Raw genomic sequence first — 24,550 nt, forward strand, 5'->3', positions numbered from 1 at the left:
CCTGAATGAAGAGGATTTTTTATTTTTTATTTTCATATTGATCCAAAACTTCTGTGACCCCAAAAAGGATTTCAATGGTAAACGTTCAATCCCCCACTTCTTTTTACAGTGTAGTCCACTTGATAGTTAGATCTATCTTATTTTTCGCCTAAAGATTTAATACAAACTTGCCAAATGGATGGACGGTTTGGATATAACACATACCTCATGATTAGATCCACAGAACTTGTTGACGTCAATACAGTAGCTATATAGCTGGTGAGAGGTACACCGGCCAATCTGCTTCCGTAAAATAGGAGCAGTGCTGATAATGTCAATGATATATCATGGATCAATCAATACATAGAAAAGCAGTATTTTACTATCTGCAGCAAGCAGATAATTCCAAACCGTAAAATGGATGGTGAACGGATTTAGAGAAAGTGGAGTGGGTGTGACCCCATCCTCTTCCAACATTGTGCGACCCTTACCGTGGGCCCACCTTGACATATATAATATATATCCATGCACTCTATCCATTTTTCTATATTATTTTAAAGCATGAGCAAAAAATGAAGATGATGCAAATTTCAAGTGGACCATACTATAGGAAACTATGATTGAACAATGTTACCAGTAAAATTAAGCAATTTAATGTATGAGGCACATGGCAACAAGAGCATCAAACAGACACTCTAAACTAACAAAGAGCTATAGAAAGTGAGCTGATTAAGGAGACTCAATGACCGAGTTGAAATAGTTAAACCGGTTTGAAAATAAGACTCATCAACATAACTATAAATCTCGACTACAAGCACTGACCTCGACCTCGTATGCCGACCTTGACCTTGGATGCTGATCTCGGATACCGATCTCTACCTCAAGTATCAACCTCGGCCTGGAGGGACAAGCTCAACCGTTAGCTTCGAGGACCAACCCCAACCATAGACCTCGACCTCGGATATCGACCACCACCTCGGAATAAAAATGAGGTTCATCTCCATATATAGATAGGATTACCCCTTCGAGAGATTTGCCGAGGATCATGCCGAGAGAGGCGCGATATACCTAGAGACAGATTCACTTTATGATATGTAACTATTTAGAAGATTCATTGCCATAAATGTAAGTGGTGTCAAGGGATTATAAATAAAGACCCCTGCCATGGAACAGGGTACACACACAACATCCCCGATTCTACTACGCCTACAGTGAGTTCATATGCATGACTTAGGCATAAGAGGATCCCCGATCTTAACCGGCGCTCCCTGTATCTTCTCTTGTTCTCAATTAAATTGCAGGTACTCAGCGACTTGTAGGAGGTGAGGCAGGATATACTAGATTTGAGCATCAACAGCTTGGCACTATTTGTGGGAACGACAGTGAAGCCATCACTTATCGTGTCTCTGCCTACCCTATAATGGCTAAAGTTAGGAAGAGGGACTTGGTCGCCATTGCTGCACCAATTCCTACGTCAGAGGAATTGCTTGAAAATCTCTAGTAACTACCTTTAAAACGTTATAAAGAACCTGCTCCTGCAATGGCCGCACAAAGGTCTGACAATAGGGGAGGTCGGCTCATCACATTAGAAAACCAAGTCGAAGCTCTAGCTGGCAACGTGGATCGAATAATATGAATATTACAGAGACAACAATCATTCCTCGACCAAGGCATTGATGCTAAAATCTGGTCGATCCTGCCTCACCTCCTGCGAGCCGTTGAGTACCTGCAATTTAATTGAGAATAAGAGAAGACACTGGGCGCGTCGATTAAGGCCGGATACCCTCCGATGCCTATGTCAAGTGAATGGACTCACATTAGGCATAGTAGAATCATAATCAAAGTGGATCTGTCTCTGGGTATATCGCGCCTTTCTCGGCATGATCCTCTATGAAAATCTCATAGGGTAATCTTATCTATATACGGTGAGGATCCTCCTTTTTATTCCGAGATGGTAGTTAATATCCAAGGCCCACCTTCGAGGTTGAGGTCTATGGTCGAGCTTGACCTTCGAGGTCGAGGTCTATGCTTGAGGTTGGTCATCGAAGTTGACGGTCGATGTCATCCCTCGAGGCCGAGGTTGATACATGAGGTCGAGGTTGGTACCTGAGGTCGGCATCTAAGGTTGAGATCGAAAACTTTGTGTTATTTTTTTTTTCCTGTACTTTTATTGAAAAACTCTTTTTCTACCATTTTAATTTCATTTTCAATTTATTTTTTGTGTTTTAGACATCTAAATTTTAATATTTTACTGGAAGTTCCTTAAATTCCCTTTGGAAGTGTACAACCTGATAAAGTAGAGACCGTATTTTACACGAGCAGTAAAAATGTGCCTAACCTATTCTTTTTCCATGATTGATGCCCTTACTCAGAATCCATGTTATGGACCTATCCAAGAGTCACTTGAATTGAGAATTCTATGATTTTCCCAATCTCTAGGAGATTCCACAAAATTTAGTTAATTGTTAATTATGAAGCCGTCATTTTGGCTAGTGGCGACTCATACAATGCTGACTAGTCATTTCATCGACCTTGTGAAAGATAATACAGAATCAAACTGAGTTGACAAATCAATTACACCCTCAAGGGCTCAGTATCAAGAATATGAGCATATTGCATGAGGTGTTAAGAATGTCTAAACACCTCACTACAGGCTGAAAGCCGATTAAGTTTAAACTAATGGATGGACAACTAAACCCCAATCCTAAACCCTAACCCTAGAAGCCTAAAACCTAGGAACCCTAGTTCTAAACCCTAAACTTAGCCCATTCAACCTAGTTAGCCTAACCTTAAACCCTAGGAACCTAAAATCCTAGAGCCTTAAGTCAGCTCGACGAGTCAACTCGCCTAATGAACTTGCTGAGTCAACTCACCTGGCCAGCCTCCCCAACCCTACAGCTCAATTAACTCACTTAATTAAGCCCAAAACCAAGCCCGAACCCAAGCCCATAAGTAAGCCCAATCGAAAAAATGGTTGAAACCTCAAAGCAGTAACCTTCGCAGCAGAGCCTCCACACACTTGACGGATGTTGCCTGCCAAAGCAGGAAGTCCAAGTGAGGATTGGTGGTAGCCAGGTTGCTATCGGCCACATGGTACTCCGACTATTTGGGGTAACATCCCAAAAACACATGGAACTCTCCTTTCTCAAACCCTAAGTATGCGATTGAAGCATATTTACTCCGATGCTCATTTCTTTACCCAAAATTACACTTTTCCACATCATTTAACCCACGAGATGATGACATGTAGTAATCTCTAATCCCAACCCCTCAACCACTTTTTGCCCCTATGATTGCCAGGAATTACAAGAAATCATGTTAGGGAGGCTATAAATAGCCTCATCCCCTTCTCCATTCAGGCACTCATCCGCTTCTATCAAGGAAGCATTGGAAGCATCCCTTCTCACCCAGAAGTCCCTTAGCTTTAGCCACCTAACCATCCCTCCACCAAGGAGAGAGAGAGAGAGAGAGAGAGAGAGAGAGAGAGAGAGAGAGAGAGAGAAAGCAGCTCTGGTCTAGTCTAGCCTAGTAAGAATTCAAGCTTCCTAAGCTACCTAAATTCAAATCTAAGCTACTTAATCTAGCCTTGTGACACTACCGTTCATCAAACCATTCAAGCTTTAATCAATTTCATCAAACCAGTGCATTAATATCATGCAACATTCATTCCCTTCTCAATGCCCTTGCTCCTAATATACATTAATGTCATAGTACATTTCATTATTTTCTTACATCTAACTAGCAGACATATGCTCTGAGGCTTGCTGATATATTCGGATTTTGCCAACCAGAAATCTTAACTAATTAGTCGTCGTTTTAACATATATGCTGCATTCCATCATTTTCTTGTATCTGACTAGTAGGCGTATGCTTTGAGGCTTGCCGATATAATCGGAGTAAGTCCACTAAAAACCTTAGTAAGTTGGTTTACGTTTTATCATAAGCATCCAAATAGCATAAGGCATCTCATACATATATATTTTGCACCTTCCGCTTGATCATTGAGAACGTATGCTCTGGGGTTTGCCGATATAGTCGGATCTTGCCCATCAGAAATTCAGATCAGTCAACCACTATTGCCATTGCATCACATTACATTATCTACATGCAAGAACTAACTATATTCCTTATAAATTAGTCAGATCTTATGAAGTAAATACCGTACATCTATACAAGTAAAGTGAGTGCCCAACACCTTCCTTCTTTGTAACCGCAGTCCCTTACTTGAAATTTCTAGAACGTAAACTCACGAGTCATCTTAGGGTATAGGTTCTTCGGGTCTTCAATCTTATGCATTTCTATAGGGTCTAACTAACTATAGAATCATAATAATTGGTTAGTGGCGAATCTGGTCAAATATTACATCCTCTTCCTCCTTTAACGAAAGCCCTTGATTGAGACAACCAGTGGAAGAAGCCAGAGTCAATCTATCATCCCCTCGAGAAATCCACCCTTCGGTGTCCACAAAATGATATAAATATAATCATTAGCTTCTCTTCTCAACCCCTCTGCGTGATTTGAGTATGAAAGTCTTAGTTATGGGTTTCACTAGATCTGGATAAACTTCAGATCTAGGCCTTTATACGTTATTAACTGTACTAGCCAAGCACCTAAAATCATTAACTTTCTCTTCTCAACCATTCTATGAGATTCGGGTATGGAGGTCTTAGCAGTGGGTTTCATTGGATTTGAATAGACTTTAGATTTGGGCATTCACATGCTATCGCCCATATCTACTAAGTATGCAATATTTTCTAGGTTTATGAAAGATGTATGCACTGTAGCATATTGAGTATTTGAATCCTGTCATATAAGAAATTTGAGTAAATTATAGTTCTATATTTATTACACAAATATCCATTGTTCGACTCATGCAACCATCAGACAATAACCCAAACATCTAGTGGGCAGCCTGGGGACAAATTTCCCATCACGGTACACAATCAAACACATAACTCTCATGGGACCCACATAGCGTACTAAGTTACTGATTAATATGCAATTACATCTTTGCTAGCTACTTTTTTATTTTTATTTTTATTTTTCATGTTCTTAAAAATAAGACGTTAAGGCAATCCCGCCAACTTTCTTTCTTTTTTTTTCCCAATCTGCCAGACATGGACCGGGTACCATCCCACTAGGATGAAAGCGAATTCCGTGGTGTGGCTGGTGTGTTGACGTCAACAAATTCCATGGGCCTAGCATGATGTATGTGTTATATCTACACCATCCATCCATGTTTTGAGAACATTATAGGAAAATGGACCTAAAAAATGATGCAGATCCAAACCTTAAGTGGACCACAACATAGAAAGCAATGCGACAAGGATGCCACCATTGAAATCTTCCTAAGCCCACCATGATGTTTATTTGCCATTCAACTTGTTCATAAGGTCACACAGAGCTAGATGAAAGGAAAACACAAATATCACCTTGATCTAAAACTTTTACAGTCCTCAAGAAGTTTTCAATTTTATGCATTCAATCTCCACTTCTTTATGTGGTGTGGTTCACTTGAGCTTTAAATATGGACCCATGCCCTAAAATAATATCATAAAATAGATAAACTGTGTGGATATAACACATACATCATGTTAGTACCTATAGAACTTGGTGACATGCATGGTGTGTGATAAACCACCCAATCCACTAAAGTCTTGTCAGACGATATGTAGAACATAAACTCACGAGTCATCTTAAGATATAGGTTTTTCGGGTCTTCAATCTTAGGTGTTTTTACGGGGTCTAACCAACTATAGAATCATAATAACTGGTTAGTGGCGAATCTGGTCAAATATTACACCTTCTTACTCCCTTAACGAAAGCCCTCGATCGAGACAACCGTTGGAAGAAGCAAGAGTCAATCTCCCGTCCCCTCGAGAAATCTACCCTTCAGCGTCAACAAAATAATATAAATATAATCATTGGCTTCTCTTCTCAATCCCTCTGCAAGATTTGAGTATGAAAGTCTTAGTTATGAGTTTCATTGGATTTAGATAGACTTCGGATCTAAGCCTTTATACGCTATTAACCGTATCAGTCAAGCACCTAAAATTATTAACATACTCTTCCCAACCCTTCTGTGAGATTTGAGTATGGAGGTCTTAGTTATGAGTTTCACTGGATTTGAATAGACTTCAGATTTGGGCATTCACATGCCATCGCCCATATCTACTAAGTATTTAATATTTTCTAGGTTTATGAAAGATGTATGCACTGTAGCATATTGAGTATCCAAATCCTGTCACATAAGAAATTTGAGTAAATTATAGTTCTATATTTATTACACACATATCCATAGTTTGACTCTTGCAACCATCAAACAATAACCCAAACATCTAGTGGGCAGCCTGGGGACAAATTTCCCGTCATCGTACATAATCAAAGCCCCACATAGCGTACTAAGTTACTCAATATGCAATTCCATCTCATGCCAGCTTTATTTATGTATTTATTTATTTATGTTCTTAAAAATAAGACATTAAGGCAATCCTGCCAACTTTTTTTTTTCCAATCGGCTAGACGTGGACCAGGTACTATCCCACTGGGATGGAAGCCAATTCCGTGGTGTGGCTGTTGTGCTGATGTCAACAAATTCCGTGGGCTCAGCATGATGTATGTGTTATATCTACACCGTCCATCCATTTTTTTTTTAAAGAACATTATAGGAAAATGGACTCAAAAAATGAGGCAGATCTGAACCTCGAGTGGACCACAACATAGAAAGCAATGGGGACAAGGAGGCCACCATTGAAATCTTCCTAGGCCCACCATAATGTTTATTTGCCATCCAACTTGTTCATAAGGTCACACTGAGTTGAGCTGGATGAAAGGAAAGCACAAATATCAGCTTGATCCAAAACTTCCATGGCCTCGAGAAGATTTCAATGGTATGCATTCAATCTCCACTTCTTTATGTGGTGTGGTCCAGTTGAGCTTTGATAAGGATCCATGCCCTAAAATAATATTGTAAAATGGACGAATAGTGTGTATATAACACATACATTATGGTAGTACCTATAGAACTTAGGTGACATGGTGTGTGGCAAACCACCCAAATCCCCTACGGTCCTGTCAGATGATCTGTAGAGCCCAACTCATGTGTTTTATCTATGATATCCATCAATTTTTTACGATCATTTTAGAAAATGGTTCGAAAAAAGGAGGCGGATTGAAGGCTCAAATGAACCAAGCTGCAGGAAGCAGTGATGATTAAAGGCTTGCCGTTAAAAACTTTCTGGGATTGCAAATTTTTTTAGATCAAGTTGATATTTTTATGTTTTCCGTTAATCAATGTCCATGTGATCTTAAGGTCCAAAAACTAATGGACGGACGGAGTGGTTTTGTGTTTGAAATCTTTGTAAGCACTTTACTATGCTAAACCAAAGTAATTTGTGTTTGAAATCCAGGGGCATATATTCCGACACCCTTTTTTCCTTCAAAATTTTTATGTTTTCCGTTAATCAATGTCCATGTGATCTTAAGGTCCAAAAACTAATGGACGGACGGAGTGGATTTGTGTTTGAAATCTTTGTAAGCACTTCACTATGTTAAACCAAATTAATGTGTTTGAAATCCAGGGGCATATGATTCCGACACCCTTTTTTCTTCGAAAGTTAAAAAGTCTGCGCATGCATCACATGCGTATCTCTTCCCACACCTTTTTTTTTAAAAAAAATCTATGCATTGGTTGGACGGATGGAGTGGATTTGTGTTTGAAATCTTTGTAAGCACTTCACCATGTTAAACCAAATTAATTTGTGTTTGAAATCCAAGGGCATATGATTCCGACACCTTTTTTTCTTCAAAAGTTCAAAAGTCTATGCATGCATCACATGCGTATCTCTTCCGACACCTTTTTTTCGTCAAAAGTCTATGCATTGGTTACATGGGTGTCTATTTTTCTTTTCCTGTAATAGAAACATTTATTTCACATGCAAGAATTCTTTCTATCATCACATGGGCGTAGCGCTAACGCTCCTCGAGCTCCGTGGTTCCAAGGAGATCAAAGTTACGTGGCCCTACAATGATGTATTTATTATATCTATACTGTTAATCAATTTTTAGGTCACTATAAAAAAAAATGAATCATATCCAAAAATTAGATGGACCACACCACAAATAGCAGCGGAGATCATTATTTTCACTGTTAAAATTTCGTAGGGACCACCAAAATGTTTAGTTTCCATCCAATTTATTCATAAGTTCACAAAGAGACCTAGATGAAGAGGAAAAACAAATTTCATATTGATCCAAAACTTACGTGAACCCCAAAGGGCTTCAATGGTAGACTTTTAATCTTTTTTTTCTTCTTTTTCAGTGTGGTCCACTTGATCGCTAGATCTGTCTTATTTTTTTGTTTCAAGCCTTAAGACGAGCTTGAAAAATAGATGGACGGTTTGGATATAACACGTATCTCATGATGGGACCCATCAGAACTTGCTGACGCCAATGCACCAGTTATATAGCTCGTGTGTGCTGCACCAGCAAATCCGCTTCCGACGCGGATTACGTACTGACAGGCTGAGCAGGGACATTAGGTACTGAAGTGACGTCACCAAGTTATGTTGGTCCATGAGGTATGTTTTGTATCCACGCCGTCCATCCATTTTGAGAGATTATTTTAGGGCAAGATCTAAAAAATAGTCAAATCCAAAGCTTGAGTAGACCCCACCACAGAAAACAGTGGGAGAGTGACATCCACCATTAAAAACTTCTAAGGGCTGCAAAAGTTTTGGATCAAGTTGATATTTGTGTTTTGCCTTCTTTCATGTTTGTGTTAACTTGTGAACAGTTTGGATTTCAAATAAACATGATGGTGGGCCTTTGGAAGGTTTCAATGGTGGGAATCACTCTCCCCATTGTTTTCTGTGGTGGGTCCACTACAGCTTTGTATTTACCTCATTCTTTGGCTCTTGCCCCAAAATGATCTCTCCAAGTGGATGGACGGCATGGATACAAAACATACATCATGGTAGGACCCACAGAACTTGGTGACGTCAATTCAGTAGTGAATATCAGTAGCTAATCCGCGTCCGGTGGCTCTCATTGCTTCCGCAGGTGAAACATTTATTTCACATGCAATAATTCTTCCCATCACATACTCCAATTATAAGAAAAATATTGAAAAGGTTGATCAAAAGCATCACCGTTTGAAACACCGGGGAAACTTCTGCAGTGGGTAAATACCCAATGAGTAATTATTATCATTTCCTCCGTTTGAAACTCTACGGAAACGTTTGGATTGGGAACCGGTTCAAATAGCTATTTAAAATTTTTGAATCACAAGGTAATGTATATAATATATCAATTCTGTCCATATGTTTCACCACAATATTTTGAGTCATGAGCCAAAAACAGAGGATTATCCAACACTCAGGTGGCCCACACCAAAAGAAACAGTAGCCTCACAAAGTTTTTAACGGTAAGTATTCGATTCCTGTTTTCGCATGGGGTGGTCCACTTGAGTTTTGGATATACTTCATTTTTGTGGTCGTTCCATAGATTCAAAAGGCATAATGGATGAACAGTGTGGATAAGCAAAATGCATCACAATGAGACCCATATATACTTTGTAATGTTTTCGATTTCCGTGTCAAAAAAGTAAGCAGCCAGATCAAGTGCCTTATATATACACCTTATATATACACAGGAAATAATTATTATTACTCTTTTACCTAGTATTCGGCAGGGCACTGGAAAATCAAACAGGCCCTCAAATGGAAGTCACTTTCAACAGCGAAATTCACACTTTTGACATCCTTGTAGCTATGAGTTTTGAATATGCTTTGATTTTTGGATTCTTTTCCTATTGTATGGTTGAGAAACTAATGGGTGGAGCAGATTTTTCACGGGTTATCTCTGGCTCGATGTACTTTCCCTGCATAGGGAATCTAAATTCGTACTACACATTCATACTGAAGAAATTTGCCTACAAATTTCAAGGGCATATTATTCTACCCCTTTTTCACTCCAAAAGTCTATGCCTTCAATTATAGGTGGCCAATTTTTTTATTTTTTATTTTTTCCTTTTTTGCACCAATATATTTTATATGCAATAATCCTTCCCATCACATACTCTAATTATAAGAACAATACCAGAAAAAGTTGATTAAAAGTATACATGTTGTGTAGATGCAAGACAATGTAAGAATTTTTGGAAATATAAATCTACAAATATGAAAATTCTGAGTTAAAATTAATGGTAAAAAGTAATTAAAACACCCAAACAATCAAATTCACATGCTCCTAAAGGAGGTCTAAGTCTTATGTAAAATTTTCTTCTTGCCTATTTGATGTGGGACTAAATCCACACCATTATAAGACAAAATACCTTTGTTATTTTAAAAAAATTTGAAGAAAAAATTTCAAATCATTTAAAATTATTTATTTATTTATTTTGAAACACCAATAACATAATAGACAATTGCAGTCAGCACACACCAACATTAGTAGGTAGAGGGATACTCATTGCCACGCCCACAAGCACATGCAAAAGTGATTGGGGTTGGGGGGAGTTTTAGACAGATGATATTTATGACTACAGTTTATTTCAGTTTTAATAACATTCTCAACAGTTTGGATGGCATCTGCTAACTTGAGGAAGAATTCAACTGTGAATGTTTTCATTCTTACTTTTTCCGTCTCGTAGCTCACATGAGTTTTGGATCTACTTCAGTTTTAAATTTCTATATTCTACTTATACTATAAGGTTGAGACACTAACAGACAAAGCGGATTTCTCACGGGCATCTCTGGGACCAAATATCTTCAGTGCACAGGCAATCTGTACTCAGACTACATTGGATAAAACTGAAGTAATTTGTCTTTAAACTCCGGGCATATGACTACTCCGATGCCCTTTTTGACTTCCCAAGTTTATGCGTTCACGTATGGCTGGCTCTTTTTTTTTTTCACCAAGCGAAACATTAATTTATTTCATATGCAATGATCCTTCCTATCACATACTCCAATTACAAGAACAATATTGAAAAAAACTGATTAAAAGTATCGCATGGATGGAAGACATGTGCAACATAGCACACGCCAACATTAGGTATGAGGATACTCGTTGCTAAGCCCACAAGAACATGCCAAAGTGGAATGCTAGCCACATTCGACCTTCTCCATCAGGTGGGTCACGATGTGTGGTAGATCTTCTCATTTTTAGGCCTGAAGATCTAGACAATGTGGCCCTCCTGATGGAAAGCGCGGACCTCATACACCTTCGTTAGCATGTGTGGTGGTTCCACACACATGAGCATCACAAATTTGAATGTTTCACACGTCAGTTGAAAGGACAACACACATGAGCATCACAAATTTGAATGTTTCACTAGTCAGTTGAATGGTTCCACACACATGAGCATCACGAAATTTGCACGGACAACATGGACTCACACCAAAGGCATGTGCCCTAAAGAGTCTCAATCCTGGGCCTTCAGTCATATCAACAGTTGCACTCTCTCAGCCTATCCCAACCGTCCAATTGAAGCATTGGATCATGGAAGTGAGCATTGTTTATGCAACGTGTAATACTAGAGAAGCGCTTGACCAGCCCCTCTGTCCTCTCCCAAACGACAAGAAATGGAAATGCTGCCTCCTAACGTTCACGTGGTGACTCCGGTCGCTCTCATCGGACAGCATGAATCGTTCGTTACCGAATTCAAGTGGCCCCAACATTGATGAACACTTGGGTACTAGCTGGGACATAGTACCCTCCGATTTCGCCAAGGTCCATTACGTTGTGATTGCAGTTGTATTTCCCACCGCTAAGATATCCAGGATAAAGGCTTTGATGTTGTCGGATGTCAGTTTCATCTTGGCACTCTCATCTTTCGATATCTGGAACAAAAGGATACGGTCCATCCAAAAGGGCTAGTTAACGTGGAAAGAGTTATAGATTAGATTGAAGAAGATTGTTGTATATCAACCCTAGGGCGTACATTGAGTCGAGCTGGCCTCAGCTCGAACACTGGCTGACCTCAGCTTGAACTTGGCTCGGCTCGGTCCTTGAGCCTGATTGGCCAGCTCAGCTCGGTTCGGTCAGCAGCTCAGGCCAGCTCGGGCTGAGTTCGAGCCAAGATGGAGCCGAGTTCGCCATTGAGGCATTTCCACAAACACCTGAATTGCAACTTCAAAAATCCACAGTTTTACAAACAGAGGCAACGTTTTCTAAGTAACATAAAAACCAAAAAAAAAAAAAAAAGAGAGAAAAAAGGTATTTGTTTAATTTACATACTTTGCTTGCCACCGGCCAACCCTTCCTTGCCACCGGCCACATTTCCTTGAGTCATTTTATCAAACAATTGGTGAGCAACATCAATGGCAAAGTAACCGACTCACCAAACTGGTTCGATCCGAGTTCCAATTGAGCTAGATTCGAGCTGGATTCGATCCGAGTCGAGTCGAGCTGGGGCCTGCTCAAACTCGGCTCGAACTCATTTTCGAGCTAAAAAAATCAGCTCGACTCGGCTTGAACTCAGCTTTGAACCGAGTCGAATTGAGCTTCGAGTCGAGTCAAGCGAACTAATTGAGCTAGCTCGGTGCGTGTACACCCCTAATCAACCCATTAGTCACCAGAATCATATGGGCTACTGGGGAGTTAGCAATGATCTTCTTAAGATCGATTTGTCTTGAAGTGGTCCAGGGAGTATATATATTATAGCAATCGCGCTTGGAGTATAAAGGAAAGGAGTGACATGAAGTGCTGCTTGGGGAAACATGGGTATTGAAAATCTAAAAAATCATGTGTTCCCAATTTTGAAGGAATTCATGTCAAGATATACCAGCCAATCTGCTTCGTTTCCGAACAAGAATTTTTTTATTTTCCTGCATTGTGATTGGTCCATGTCATCCGTTGTCAGGACTGCTGCATTAAATGCAGTCTCTAATGATGTGGCCCAATTACATTGGAATAAACAAGAAATTCATATTTGTGTCAAGTAGAGGATCCAGCCCCTATGGTTTGTTGGTAGTATGTTTCTCCGTTCATCAATTCACCCAAGGCTCATCTCTAGCCACGAATGAGCATGCAGTTCTATGGATAGGCCCACCGTGATGTATCTATTTATCTACGCTGTTCATCCCTTCTCTCAAATCATTCTTATGTGCATAAAAATGAGGCAGATCCAATGCTCAACTGGACCACACCAAAGATGACTGTTGCATTTAATGTGCGCAACTTGCATTTGATGCAACCTAAGTTTATTATCTGGCATGGTCTACCTGAGTCTTGATTCTTCCTCATTTTTGTGCACGCTTTAAAATGATACGAGAGAAGGGACGAACTATGTGGATGAATAGATACATCATGGTGGGCCTGCCCATAAAATTGCCCGTTTGTGGCTAGAGACGAGTGGGGTAGGATGCAATCCGCAGCCTGAAGGTTGTATCGAGTTGACTGAATTTTCAAGTCAACTTATCAAGTTACAATGAGTCCCCACTGAGTCACATTGGTTAGAAAGATTCTCATAGACTTGCTCGAAAATTATAGAGTTGAGTTGAGGCCAAGTTTCGAGTTGACCCAACGAGTTTTACTACTATAGTTTAATGTGGGTCATTAGCATTGTGGTCTTGTCTCAGCTATTTGAATTATGCTTGGAAAATGTTCAACATATCACATTAGCACCTGAGTTGAGAAGAGACAGGCATAGCGAGTAAGGGCATATTTGTTAACACTGATGATAATAATGTAGTTAAGCCACATAAGACACTTACTATAAAAGTAAATTTACTATTTATAGTAAGTTATGAATTTCTAGGAGTTTTAGCTATAGTTTGCTTCTGATTTCTCTCTCATTGCTTGGTACCCCTATTTAAAGGCTTGTGAACTCGTTTATTTAATGAATCAATTAAAATTAGAATTTATTAGAATTTATTTCTATTTTCTTTCTTTATTTCCTCGTGGATTCGAGAAGTCTTTGTGAGGAGTCCAGAGAAGCTTCGTGGATTCGGAGTAGTTATCCTTGAAGAAGACGCGCGGTGATTGACCTCATCACGTTCATCCTTGCATCAATTGGTAACCAAAAGAAGGTGGACCGTTAATTGATTGTAACATTTGATCCGGGTATCATTACGGCGCACCAGGCCGAATATCATGAACTGAAGCAGCACGAAAACTCGAGGATGAATTCTTTTGAAGTGGAGGGGACTAATGTAGAGCGGGTCGCGGACACTTTCATGTCCAAGATAGATCAGAGAAAGCCCGATCAAAGGTAGAAGTCATCAAGATTGTTAGAACCTTAAAACAGACATATCTCGCAAATCGAAATGAGTTACTCGATGTATCATGTATGATTTTGTGGTAGGACAAGCTACTTTATCTAACCAACCCAGCTATGCCGAGTTGCCCACGCCAAATTTGTGAGATTCCATCATATCGATGGCCGAATTCCATGTTAAGTTCCATTTTTACTATAAATAGTAAGTTTTAGTTTGATTATAACTCTTCATCCGTTGCGATTTAGGAGTTCTGTCCAACATGAAAAGTGCTTAGAATAATTAGGAGAATAACGTGGTTAAGACACATATGACACTTACTATAAAAGTAAATTTACTATTTATAGTAAGTTATTAATTTCTAAGAGTTTTAGTTATAGTTTGCTTCTGATTTCTCTCTCATTGCTTGGTACCCCTATTTAAAGGGTTGTGAACTCGTTTTTTAATTATTAATCAATTAAAATTTGAATTTATTAGAATTTATTTCTATTTTCTTGCTTTCTTTCCTCGTGGATTTAAGAAGTCTCTATGAGGAGTCCAGAGAAGCTTCGTGGATTCGAAGTAATTATCCTTGAGGAAGATGGTGCTCGATCTCGTCACGTTCATCCCTGCGTTAGGAAAGCTTTTGATATTTAGTGGTGTTTGTTAATGTCAAACGAGAAAAGCGCTCTGCCATTTTATGCCAAAATTTTTCGGCAACCGAGGTCTAACTTAATGATGAATACAGAATGTGCTATGTGAACTTTTTTTAAAAATCCAAAATTGCGCCGTGCAACAAATTTTTTCTCCTTTATGTAATACACAACCCAACTTTTAACTTGTGTTACCTCTCTGAGCCCACCATGATTTATGTGTTAGATCCACACCGTCTATCAGCTTTTTTATATCATTTTAAAGCATGATTTGAAAAAAATAGGCACATCCAAAGCTCAAGTCGACCACACCATAGAAAGTAGTGATAATGAAATGACTACCGTTAAAACCTTCCTAAGATCCCCCGTGAAGCTTATTTACCATCTAACCTCTTCATTACGTCACATAGACTTGGGTGAAGGGAGAACACAAAAATTAGCTTGATTGGAGCCTCCTGTAGCCCCAAGAAGTTTTCAATGATAGGCACCCAATTCCCACTGTTTCTTGTTGTGTGGCCCACTTAAGCCTTAAAATTTTCCTGTTTTTTGTCTTAATTTCTAAAATGATATGGAAAAATGGATGGTAGTATGGGTAAAACACATACATCATGGTAGGCCACACAAAGCCCCTGGCTGTCCGTCTCTAGCTAGATGTCTCTAGCTAGATCCTGATGGGGTTCATGAAGTTACTGTACTGGAAACCTAGATAGGACTAACCATGATGTTTGTGATAAATCTAACCTGCCCATCTATGCTTTGAGCTCATTTTAGGACTTGAGACAAAAAATGAGCAAGATATAAGACTCAAGTAGGCCACACTAAAGGAAAAGGTGGGAAAGGAAATTCCTACCGTTGAAACCTCACGGGGTCGACAATGATGTTTACATGACATTAATACAGTTCATAACGTCATTCCCACTGAGATCAACTGAAATCACAAATATTTGCCTGATTCAAAACTTTTGTGGCCCCACCAATATTTCAATTATGGATGTTCAATCCTCATGTTTTTGGCCCATTTGAGTATTTGATCCGAGTCATTTTTGGCCCCATGTCCTAAAATGATCTCACAAAATGGATGGACATGGTAGATTTCTCACAAACATCACGGTGGGCCTCACCTAGGTTTCTAGTGCAGGAACTTCCTGCAAAAGGCTTTCACAGAAATCCGCATCCCGGACATGGGGGAGCGGATTAGGTGCGACCCTGGATCCACTGAGGTGGGTGGGACCCCTGAATGTGAGGTCCATTGTGATGTATGTGACTACATCCACACCATCCATCTGTATTGAAAGCTCATTTTAGGGCATGATCCATAAAATAAAGCAGCTCCAAATCCTAGATGGACCATAGTATAAGAAACAGTGGTGATTAACCATTTAAAAGTTTTTGTGGGCCACAAAAGCTTTGGATCAGATGATATTTGTATCGTCTCTTCGTCTAGTTGTTTGTGACCTTATCAACAGGTTGGACAGCAAATAAACTTTCAATAAAATCCATGAAGTTTTTTTCAATGATATTGTTCCATATGGATAAATATGTCAAATTAACATATTTCAAACATTCCACACGTTAGTTAAAAAACCGGTTGTTCTAAATTCACTACAAGTTTTCCAACTTGAGATTCAAACTTTAGATTCAGATCATTTCAGATTCAGACTTCAGATCTCATATTTAACAAACAAGCCCTAAGATGGATTCTGATACTACGTACTGAATAAAGGTGAGAAAAGATATATGATTCTTGCGCAGAGAATGTGAATCATTCAAAATTGGACCTTGAATTCAAGCGGAGCCAATGGTTTAGCAGTCCAGACCATTGATCTGATGGGTCCAGCTATGGGTGCATGGTCCTTGCTCTGATAATCTTATATCCCAGCCATATAAAAACTTTGGCCTTTGCACGTATGCCTCCATTCACTACATGTTTTCCTATTGATGGGCTGATTGCAGCATATGGGGATTTTGTGTCATGCTCGTCTGCGATGGGGCCATCAGATCACCATAGTTGAGCTTGAACCTCACACGTATAGATTCAATGCATGAGGATCACATAAATGCTTTGAAGATGAACTGAAATTAGACATGATACTGCTGAGAATTTTCAACAGGGCAACCTGAACCCCATATATTGCCCACTTTCATACTCCCTCCAAACATCAAACACTCCAAAGCTAGTAATCAGAACTGTGCTCACTGCCATTACCGTGCCGACAGAGAACACAATCAGAGAGGCCCGTCGGTATTTCACGATCGCCCTTTGTACTATGGCCAACCCAAGCAGTGAAGCGATGAAACATCCGAAGGCAAAAATCAGCGCATGGTCTACGTGCTTCATGCCCAACATTAAGTACTGGACTGACGACATTGAGGAAGAGAACAACACCATGAAAGAGGAAGTGGCTGCTGTGATCTGCACATCAAGAAAGGGCCAACACAGATCTAATTAAGAAGAAAAAAAAATAAAATAGAAGGCATTACATTCAGATATAGTGTGGGCTGTTAAACTCCTATAAGGTAGTGGGCCTGATCATATATTTTATGGAATACCTTTTGAAAATCATATTGATTGGATGATCTGATCCATCCATAAGTTGGACTTCTTTCTTGCAGCAATCCGTTTCCCAAGCCTTGGGAGGGATGGTTTGGATTTTCTTATAGAAGTGATTCTTCAGAATTCATTAGAATCGTCTGCTCGTGAATTAAACGCTGTCACATGAAATCTCTGCTGTGGATCTAATGTGCAAGCCCAGGTCGGCCAACTGGACTATAAACAGGACAGGGCATGGGATTGACCCATTTCTGGTTAGGAAACTATAAAACTTGGGTCAGGCCAGTTGGGCAGAAAAATAGGTCCAAGCCCAACGGAAATGCATCCATGCATTATTGCATTATCCAACAAAACAACCCATCTCATTGTAATAAAAGAAAATGTTAAATGTTAAGGCAGAAAATGGGAAGAAGATTCACCTGTGGTGGTATACCCATCTGAAGAAGAATTGGGTTTATAAGCATTCCTCCTCCAATGCCAAAAAGCCCACCTAGAATCCCCGATAGGAGTGCCATTAGCGGGAAAATAAGGTTCGACTGTAGTTCAATTCTAGCTGGTGCAGCCACCATAGCCTACATGAAGTACATGATGTTTTCGAGTAAGGACTCATCATTTTCACCTTCTTCTAAGCTTTATCCCAATTAACTGGCATCAGCTACATGAATCTTATTCTGCGACAGAATTCATAATAAAAGTTGTTGCAATTGTTTCATGCTAGCTGCCAAATTGACGCAATCCATCATTTATCAAGCTTAGGACTGGCAATGAGAGAGAGAGAGAGAGAGAGAGAGAGAGAGAGAGAGAGAGAGAGAGAGAGAGAGAGAGAGAGAGAGAGAGAGAGAGTCGCAGATAATTTCATGGCCAAGTTGGACCGAAGATAATTTCATGGCCAAGTTGGACCAGAAGAGGAGGCCCGTGGATTTTCTAGAATTAATTTTTCCTCGTAGTTTTGAGTCATCTCTGTGAGGAGTATGAAGAAGCTCCGTGGATTCAGAGTAGTTATCCTTGAGGAAGACGGTGCTCTACACGTCCTTCCCCACATCAGTGAGAGAGAGAGAGAGCTGTGTCTACAGGGTAGGTGTGGCAACGCGAGAACGGACGGTTACAGTCTCATACTGACATTGTTGTGAAAATGACACACGTGATCGTTCCTCCAAATATAATTTATGAAGAATGAACGAAAGCACAAACTGAGGAACTATATGATTCTTGACCTCATGGTATCGATAGTATCCTTCAGCCCTGAGTTCTTACAAGTTGGACAAAAAAGCTGTTGAATATATATTATTGATGTAATGGGCCATACCATGGATGGAGCATGTCCAGAAAATCTATCTGACCGGAAGATTGTAACCATCCAACTCTTGGCCCTTCTCCATTAAGTTTAAACTATTGGCCTTCACTGATCGAAGGTTCGTATTTTCCTGATTGGACAGAATTTCAAGGGATAGTTCATCTACAGTAGGATTCATCAGATCTACAGTCTGGATCGCAAAAATGAGATCTCATGCTTAGAAAATTGGGACTCGAGTGTAGTTTATAAAGCTCAAAATACAATTCTGTAACTTGAAATGTACCTGTTGATTGGGAGTTTGATATTGTGAGCCATCTTTCTGATACAGAACAAAAGCTGTAAAAGCACTGGCCAGAGGAATCTGAAGTGAAGAGATGATCCAGTATCCAGCTCCACATGGCTTTATTTTTATTTCACCCTGTAAATGTCCACAAACTCTTTCAACTACCTCCTTATGTTAATTAGAACATGCTATAATCAAAAGGAATTGTATGGTGGGAAATGATCACATATGTTCAAGTCATGTGGGGCCCACCATTAACATCCACCCACCATGTTAGGCCTAGATATAGACTGATCCACGATTCAGGTTGGCCACGGGAACAAAGGCGGACATTCTAGAAACTTCTACATGGAATGTGGGTGTGCCCCACTAGGAAGGAAGGATCTTCTTGGGATGTACGTTGAACATGATCGGAGCACCAGATGCACGGTTGTGATTCTTCGTACATATCGCTATTGGGCTCCACACAGCTCAAACGTATGGAACTTACCACACGTAAGTTGATAAGGTACATGCCGATTATGTGCACACGCACGCAGTTCACAGCCACCAGATAATGTGTTCATGCTAACATGTTTTTGTGAATGAGTTGCTTCAACCTAATACTCCACGAATGACAGCCATTGTAATCTACCCCGTGTACAAGATGTGCCAGCATGGCAGATTGCTGCGAGATCCATGTACGCGCGTGTACAAGACATCTCATGTACACGCTGCATATGTGCCAGCATGGTAGATATCTACAAGATCCAATCCATCCATCAGAAGGGTATCGCCATGCAAATGCATGGGACGAATAATCAGGTCAGTCAACTATACAGATGTCTCACAGTTTACAAGAAAAATGGACGGCTGTGGAAAACTTGGGTGAAGTTTTCCAACATCTTCCTGTTTCCAGTATCGCCACTGCTGAGTGAACCATATATATTTTTAGTCAAAAGCATCTACAAGGTCCACTGTCGAAGAACTGTGCCCTGAACATGACTTGGATAGGAAGATCCTAACCGTTCGATTGGTTTCCCACGAAGAGGCATTAAGCAAAGAAGGACAACAGTCGATATTCGAAATGAAAAATGCCAAGTACTGGATGGCTTGGATCTTCCAATTTGAGATACATATGTTGGAACCAATGATATCAACGACTAGGATCACTGATCCGACGGCCCCACTTGAATTAACCAAAACCCAGGGATAATACTGGCATCTGGACGGCTTCGTAAAAGAAGTGAACAGAAAAGGAATGATCTGCAACACATGTTTTACTCTGTGTGCCCACCATATTTTATATTTAAATCCACTTAGATCATTAGATGAGAACCATTATTTTAACTGCACAGAGAAAAGATCGGCCTGACAAATACTCTTGTGGGCCACGTCAAAGGAACAATGTGAAATTATCACTAAAACGTCTAATTCACATGGTGTTGCCCGCCTGATACTTGAATCAGGTTGATTTTTAAAATTTACTTCATCCTTCTTATGAGTTACACCGGATTAACAGGTTTGATGAAAGATACAACCATGGTAGCCCCACACAAACCCTATGGTAGTTGGCATCCCATCTCATTTGTGCAATGTGTTGTAGTCCACATGAGTTGTAAATCACGCCGAATTTTATCCTCTGTTCTATAATCGAGGACAGAATCTGATGAACGGAGTGGATTTTACATATACATCATGATGTGCCCACAAGCTTGGGTGTTTAACGTGCTGAGTAAAACAGGTGGTGCAGAGGATTACATTCTAAGCGGAAAATAGAAAAAAGAACAAGAAGACAAAAGGCTCCATACCTGTCCATCTCTATCTCCTCGAACAACATGCAAAGCAAAGAAACACACCCAAACCATTACCAAAAGACCCAATTTCTTCCACGGAATTTCCAAACACCTTTCCCTGCCCCCACCCAAAAGAGGCTCGTTCACACCATTCCCACCATCACCACCGTCCAAACCATCATCCCTCAAAACCCTATTTCCCGTCTTACAAAATCCATCTCCCTTCACCTGAACTGACTCAGATCTCCAATACGCAACCCCACATCTCCATGTCTTGAATGTAGAGTATGCAAGAAAAACAACAAAGAGCAGTGTAATCAACCAGTCAGGAAAAATGGTGTTGCAAATCACACCAACACTCACTCCCAGCAACATGCATGGCTCTGATAAAAGTGCTATATCATAGTCAATCAAGGGTTTGCTACAGCCTAACATGGGAGTTTTGTGACATAACAGGTGGCATATGACATTAGCTACTGACCCTCCTGTGACCATGAAGGCTGTGAAAGTTGTAGATGTTCTGAGGTCTAGGCCTGCTACTATATTTAGTATGGGTAGGAAAATCCCACCTCCACCAAGCCCACCTGCACTGGAAATAGAGGCAGCAACAAAACAGAAGAGTCCTGCTAAGATAGTATGGAGGTTTATTTGGAGCTGTCCTTGTTGGAATTGGATTTGATGTCTCTTCCATTGGGAAAGCTGGATGATAAAAGGCTTTAGGAGATGGGAATGTGAGATGGGCTGGACTACTTCTTTTGATCCATGGGAATGATGGAAGATGGTGACTATTGTCAGAAGGAAACATACCCATTTGTTGAACACCTGGCCTTTCATTGCTTTGATGAGTTTTTGTGTTGGAGTACTGTCATGTGTTATTGTGCTATCTTAAAGGGATTTATAAGAGGAGGCCGGTTCCCCTACAAGTCCTTGTAGAATATGCAAATTCTAAAGTTATTCACATTCGGGTAAAACGTTATTCACTTGTTTATTAACCTGTTGCATATGTGGGGCCACCTTGTTGCCGTGGTCCATGGATTAAGTGGCGATGAGATTCCCCAAAAATAGGTCTATCAAATCATTATGTGGGCCACACCATAAAAAACGGACCACCTTAAGACCTCCAATTATAGTCTTGCATAATGAGTGGATGGAAGATTGATGACTGGACCTAATTCCATGTTTGGACACACACAATGCTAACCATTTGATGAATTTGGCACAGGGATTATGAAATATTCATCAATTTCTTCAAGTTTACTCTTGTATACTGCATTTATATTGATCCATATCATGATAATCATGGGCCCCACAGCCCAAAGTAATGCAGACAGGACTATAAAAACATTTGATTTCTACTGTTGAATTTGACCCATAGTTTCAAAACTTGAAAAGCTCGACTCAATTTACACTGACCAGATTTCACCAAAACCCGGGAAAAATTCAATCTGGTCATGACTCAGTCAAAACTAAAGAAAATCCCGACTCAACTAAAAGAAACTAGGCAAAACTCGACAAACCATGAAAAAAAAAATTAAAAAAAAATAAATTAAAGCTTAATGCGATTTGGCACAATTCAACATTATTTACACTTTTAAATATTTAATAACTCGGAAAAAAACTCAGAAGAACTTGCACGAGTTATTGAGAAACTAGCCTGAGTTTTTGAGCCGACTCGGCTCAATTAGGTTTTGAGATGAGTTGAGCTTTGGTGTTTCTAAACTTGATTTTGAACAGTGGGCCATATCTTTTGATCATTTATTTCATTTCCACGGTCCAGATGCTTTGCAGCTTTTGAACCATGTGATTTTGGTTTACCTCTATTCACATCGCGTCCATGATTTGAGCGGTCAGGATTTACTTGGACATGTGGCGTTTTGGATGAGTTGCCCACTGTTTTAAGTAACCAGTGGCGTTAATGGTGTGCATGACCAGCCCCTCAGAGAATTTGAAAAAATTATATAATATCTTAGGGAGTATACTGGTTCATACTCATGCAAACATGCCTTACACATGCCACACGCATTGGACAATCCATCCATCATCCAAATCGCTGGCCCCACTTTCAGTGTCAAGATCATAACTCAATTGACCCATTTTACAAACCGAATTTCAGTGGTTGGATAATGTTTTTTTAAACCATCTATTTTTCATCCATTTATTTATCTATGGGTAGGATAATCTGATCACTGAAATTTTAAGACGTGCCTCATTCAACTGGGGCCCACATTTCGATCTGGACTGAAAACATATTCACCACGTGACCGGCAAGCGATGTGAATATGGTCCACCATACTGGGGTAGAATACCGTGTAATGATTTTTAAAGACGGTTGGAGTTCACATGTTCCGTACAGAATGAAACGGACACGATTGATATATATTTTTTTCCTTTCTTTTTCTGTTATCAAAGCTTGATTCTTACATAACAATGCTTGCGTCGCTTTTATATGGGCACGCGACCGCGCACTGTTGTGGACAACGACTTTACTTATCCGCACTGTGCATCAGGTGTGCCCTTTTGTCTCCATTAGGGCCGAAAAATCAAGCTGATTTATTATTTTGGGCAATTTGGATTTGGATGCCTAAAATATTTAAATTATAAAGGATTACGGGTAACAGGATTGCAAGGGTACTTATATTTGTCTAAAAGCTGTAAACATGTAACAGATTTTAGTTGTAATATCTTCTTTATAGCAAAAAATATATCAAATGTTGTAGAACACAACTGTTGATATACACTCGTGATGTGTTGGGCCGATTGTAATGTGTAGATACATGTAATTTGTCCATCATGTACTTCCCTCGATGCACTTTTATTGCCATTGATAGATTTTAGTAATTAATTTTTTATCCCAAATTAATTTATTTAAGTAGAATAATTGACCTTACCTTGACTACGTATACAATGCAAAAAATTTAAGAAGATAAACATATTGAAATTATTCAATAGATTGTCATATTCGTCAAGAAAGGATTCAATTGAGGCCTTTTTGTCCTGCCTATATTCAAATGGTCTAACAACCTGGTACTTTTACTTTTATTTATTTTTAAATTTTTAAGAAGAATAGATTGTATTCATAATATTAGAAGGAATAAAGCTCTGAAAGCACTTAATTCAGGAGAGCCTACAATGAAATGGAGGCAGACCCTCCTATCAGAACGTAGAAAAGCCGCCGAGAAGCCTACCATGGTACTTTTACTTAGAATTCATTAGTAATTTTCGATTCTATCATCTCTTTATAAGTTGGGTGTTCTTAATATTCACACACTAATTGAGAAGTATTGGGATAAACCAACAACCCGATTGATTTCAACATTAATCAAATCGATCACTAATTGATTTATTCCAACTGGCAAATAGATCTTACCTTATTTATACAATGTACCAAAACATGTATATATACAGCACATTGATGCAAATTGCATACACAAAATTTCAATATAAAATATTATTTCAATTTATTTGTATTAGAAAAATATGATTATTAGATAGAGGTAAGGATAGAGCATCTGAAATTGCAGTAAAGACCGCTTTAGTTGAAGTAGGAATATGCCAATATGTCCTAGAGGGGGGTGAATAGGACTTTTTAAAGTTTTATGGTTCATTTAAAATCCCATTACACTAATCCTAACAACATGCATATATTAGGATTACTCAAGGGTAACTTTACTGGCTTCCAAGCCTAGTAGAGGATCCAATCACAAATTATTTAAGAAGTAAACAATATGTAAACTAGTTTATTATGGATATGACTGTGTAAGTGTGTGAGGTGTGATCACAGATATTCAGATATGAAAATATTAAAGAAAATCACACA

The 24,550-nt window shown here is 39.5% G+C and overlaps 1 protein-coding gene across 2 annotated transcripts; it reads right to left on the bottom strand.

Annotated features, from left to right (window-relative positions):
• Positions 1–16,893: 16,893 nt before the first annotated feature.
• On the bottom strand, positions 16,894–21,655 carry LOC131238044 (sulfite exporter TauE/SafE family protein 5-like). Of its 2 annotated transcripts, XM_058236174.1 has the most exons (5): positions 21,541–21,622; positions 20,749–21,006; positions 18,959–19,093; positions 17,801–17,953; positions 16,894–17,243 (listed from the first exon to the last, which is right to left on the bottom strand). In XM_058236174.1, exons 1-5 carry the CDS (start codon positions 21,565–21,567, stop codon positions 16,935–16,937), a joined length of 882 nt encoding a protein of 293 aa, XP_058092157.1. In that variant the 5' UTR covers positions 21,568–21,622; the 3' UTR covers positions 16,894–16,934. The 2 variants fall into 2 exon arrangements, with proteins under 2 accessions (XP_058092157.1, XP_058092154.1); XM_058236171.1 differs by having other exon boundaries at positions 20,749–21,655.
• Positions 21,656–24,550: the final 2,895 nt, after the last annotated feature.

The sequence above is a fragment of the Magnolia sinica genome, chromosome 1, assembly GCF_029962835.1.
Source record: "Magnolia sinica isolate HGM2019 chromosome 1, MsV1, whole genome shotgun sequence".
Taxonomy (NCBI): Eukaryota; Viridiplantae; Streptophyta; class Magnoliopsida; order Magnoliales; family Magnoliaceae; genus Magnolia; species Magnolia sinica.

Bases quoted from the DNA above. Each gene is read 5' to 3' on its own strand.
- LOC131238044 (XM_058236171.1), bottom strand. From the start codon at position 21,567: ATGAAAGGCCAGGTGTTCAACAAATGGGTATGTTTCCTTCTGACAATA. The intron at 19,094-20,748 runs GTATGGAGCCTT...GGACATTTACAG, and splicing joins GAGGAGATAGAGATGGACAG to GGTGAAATAAAAATAAAGCC. The intron at 17,244-17,800 runs GTGAATCTTCTT...CTTGATGTGCAG, and splicing joins AGATGGGTATACCACCACAG to ATCACAGCAGCCACTTCCTC.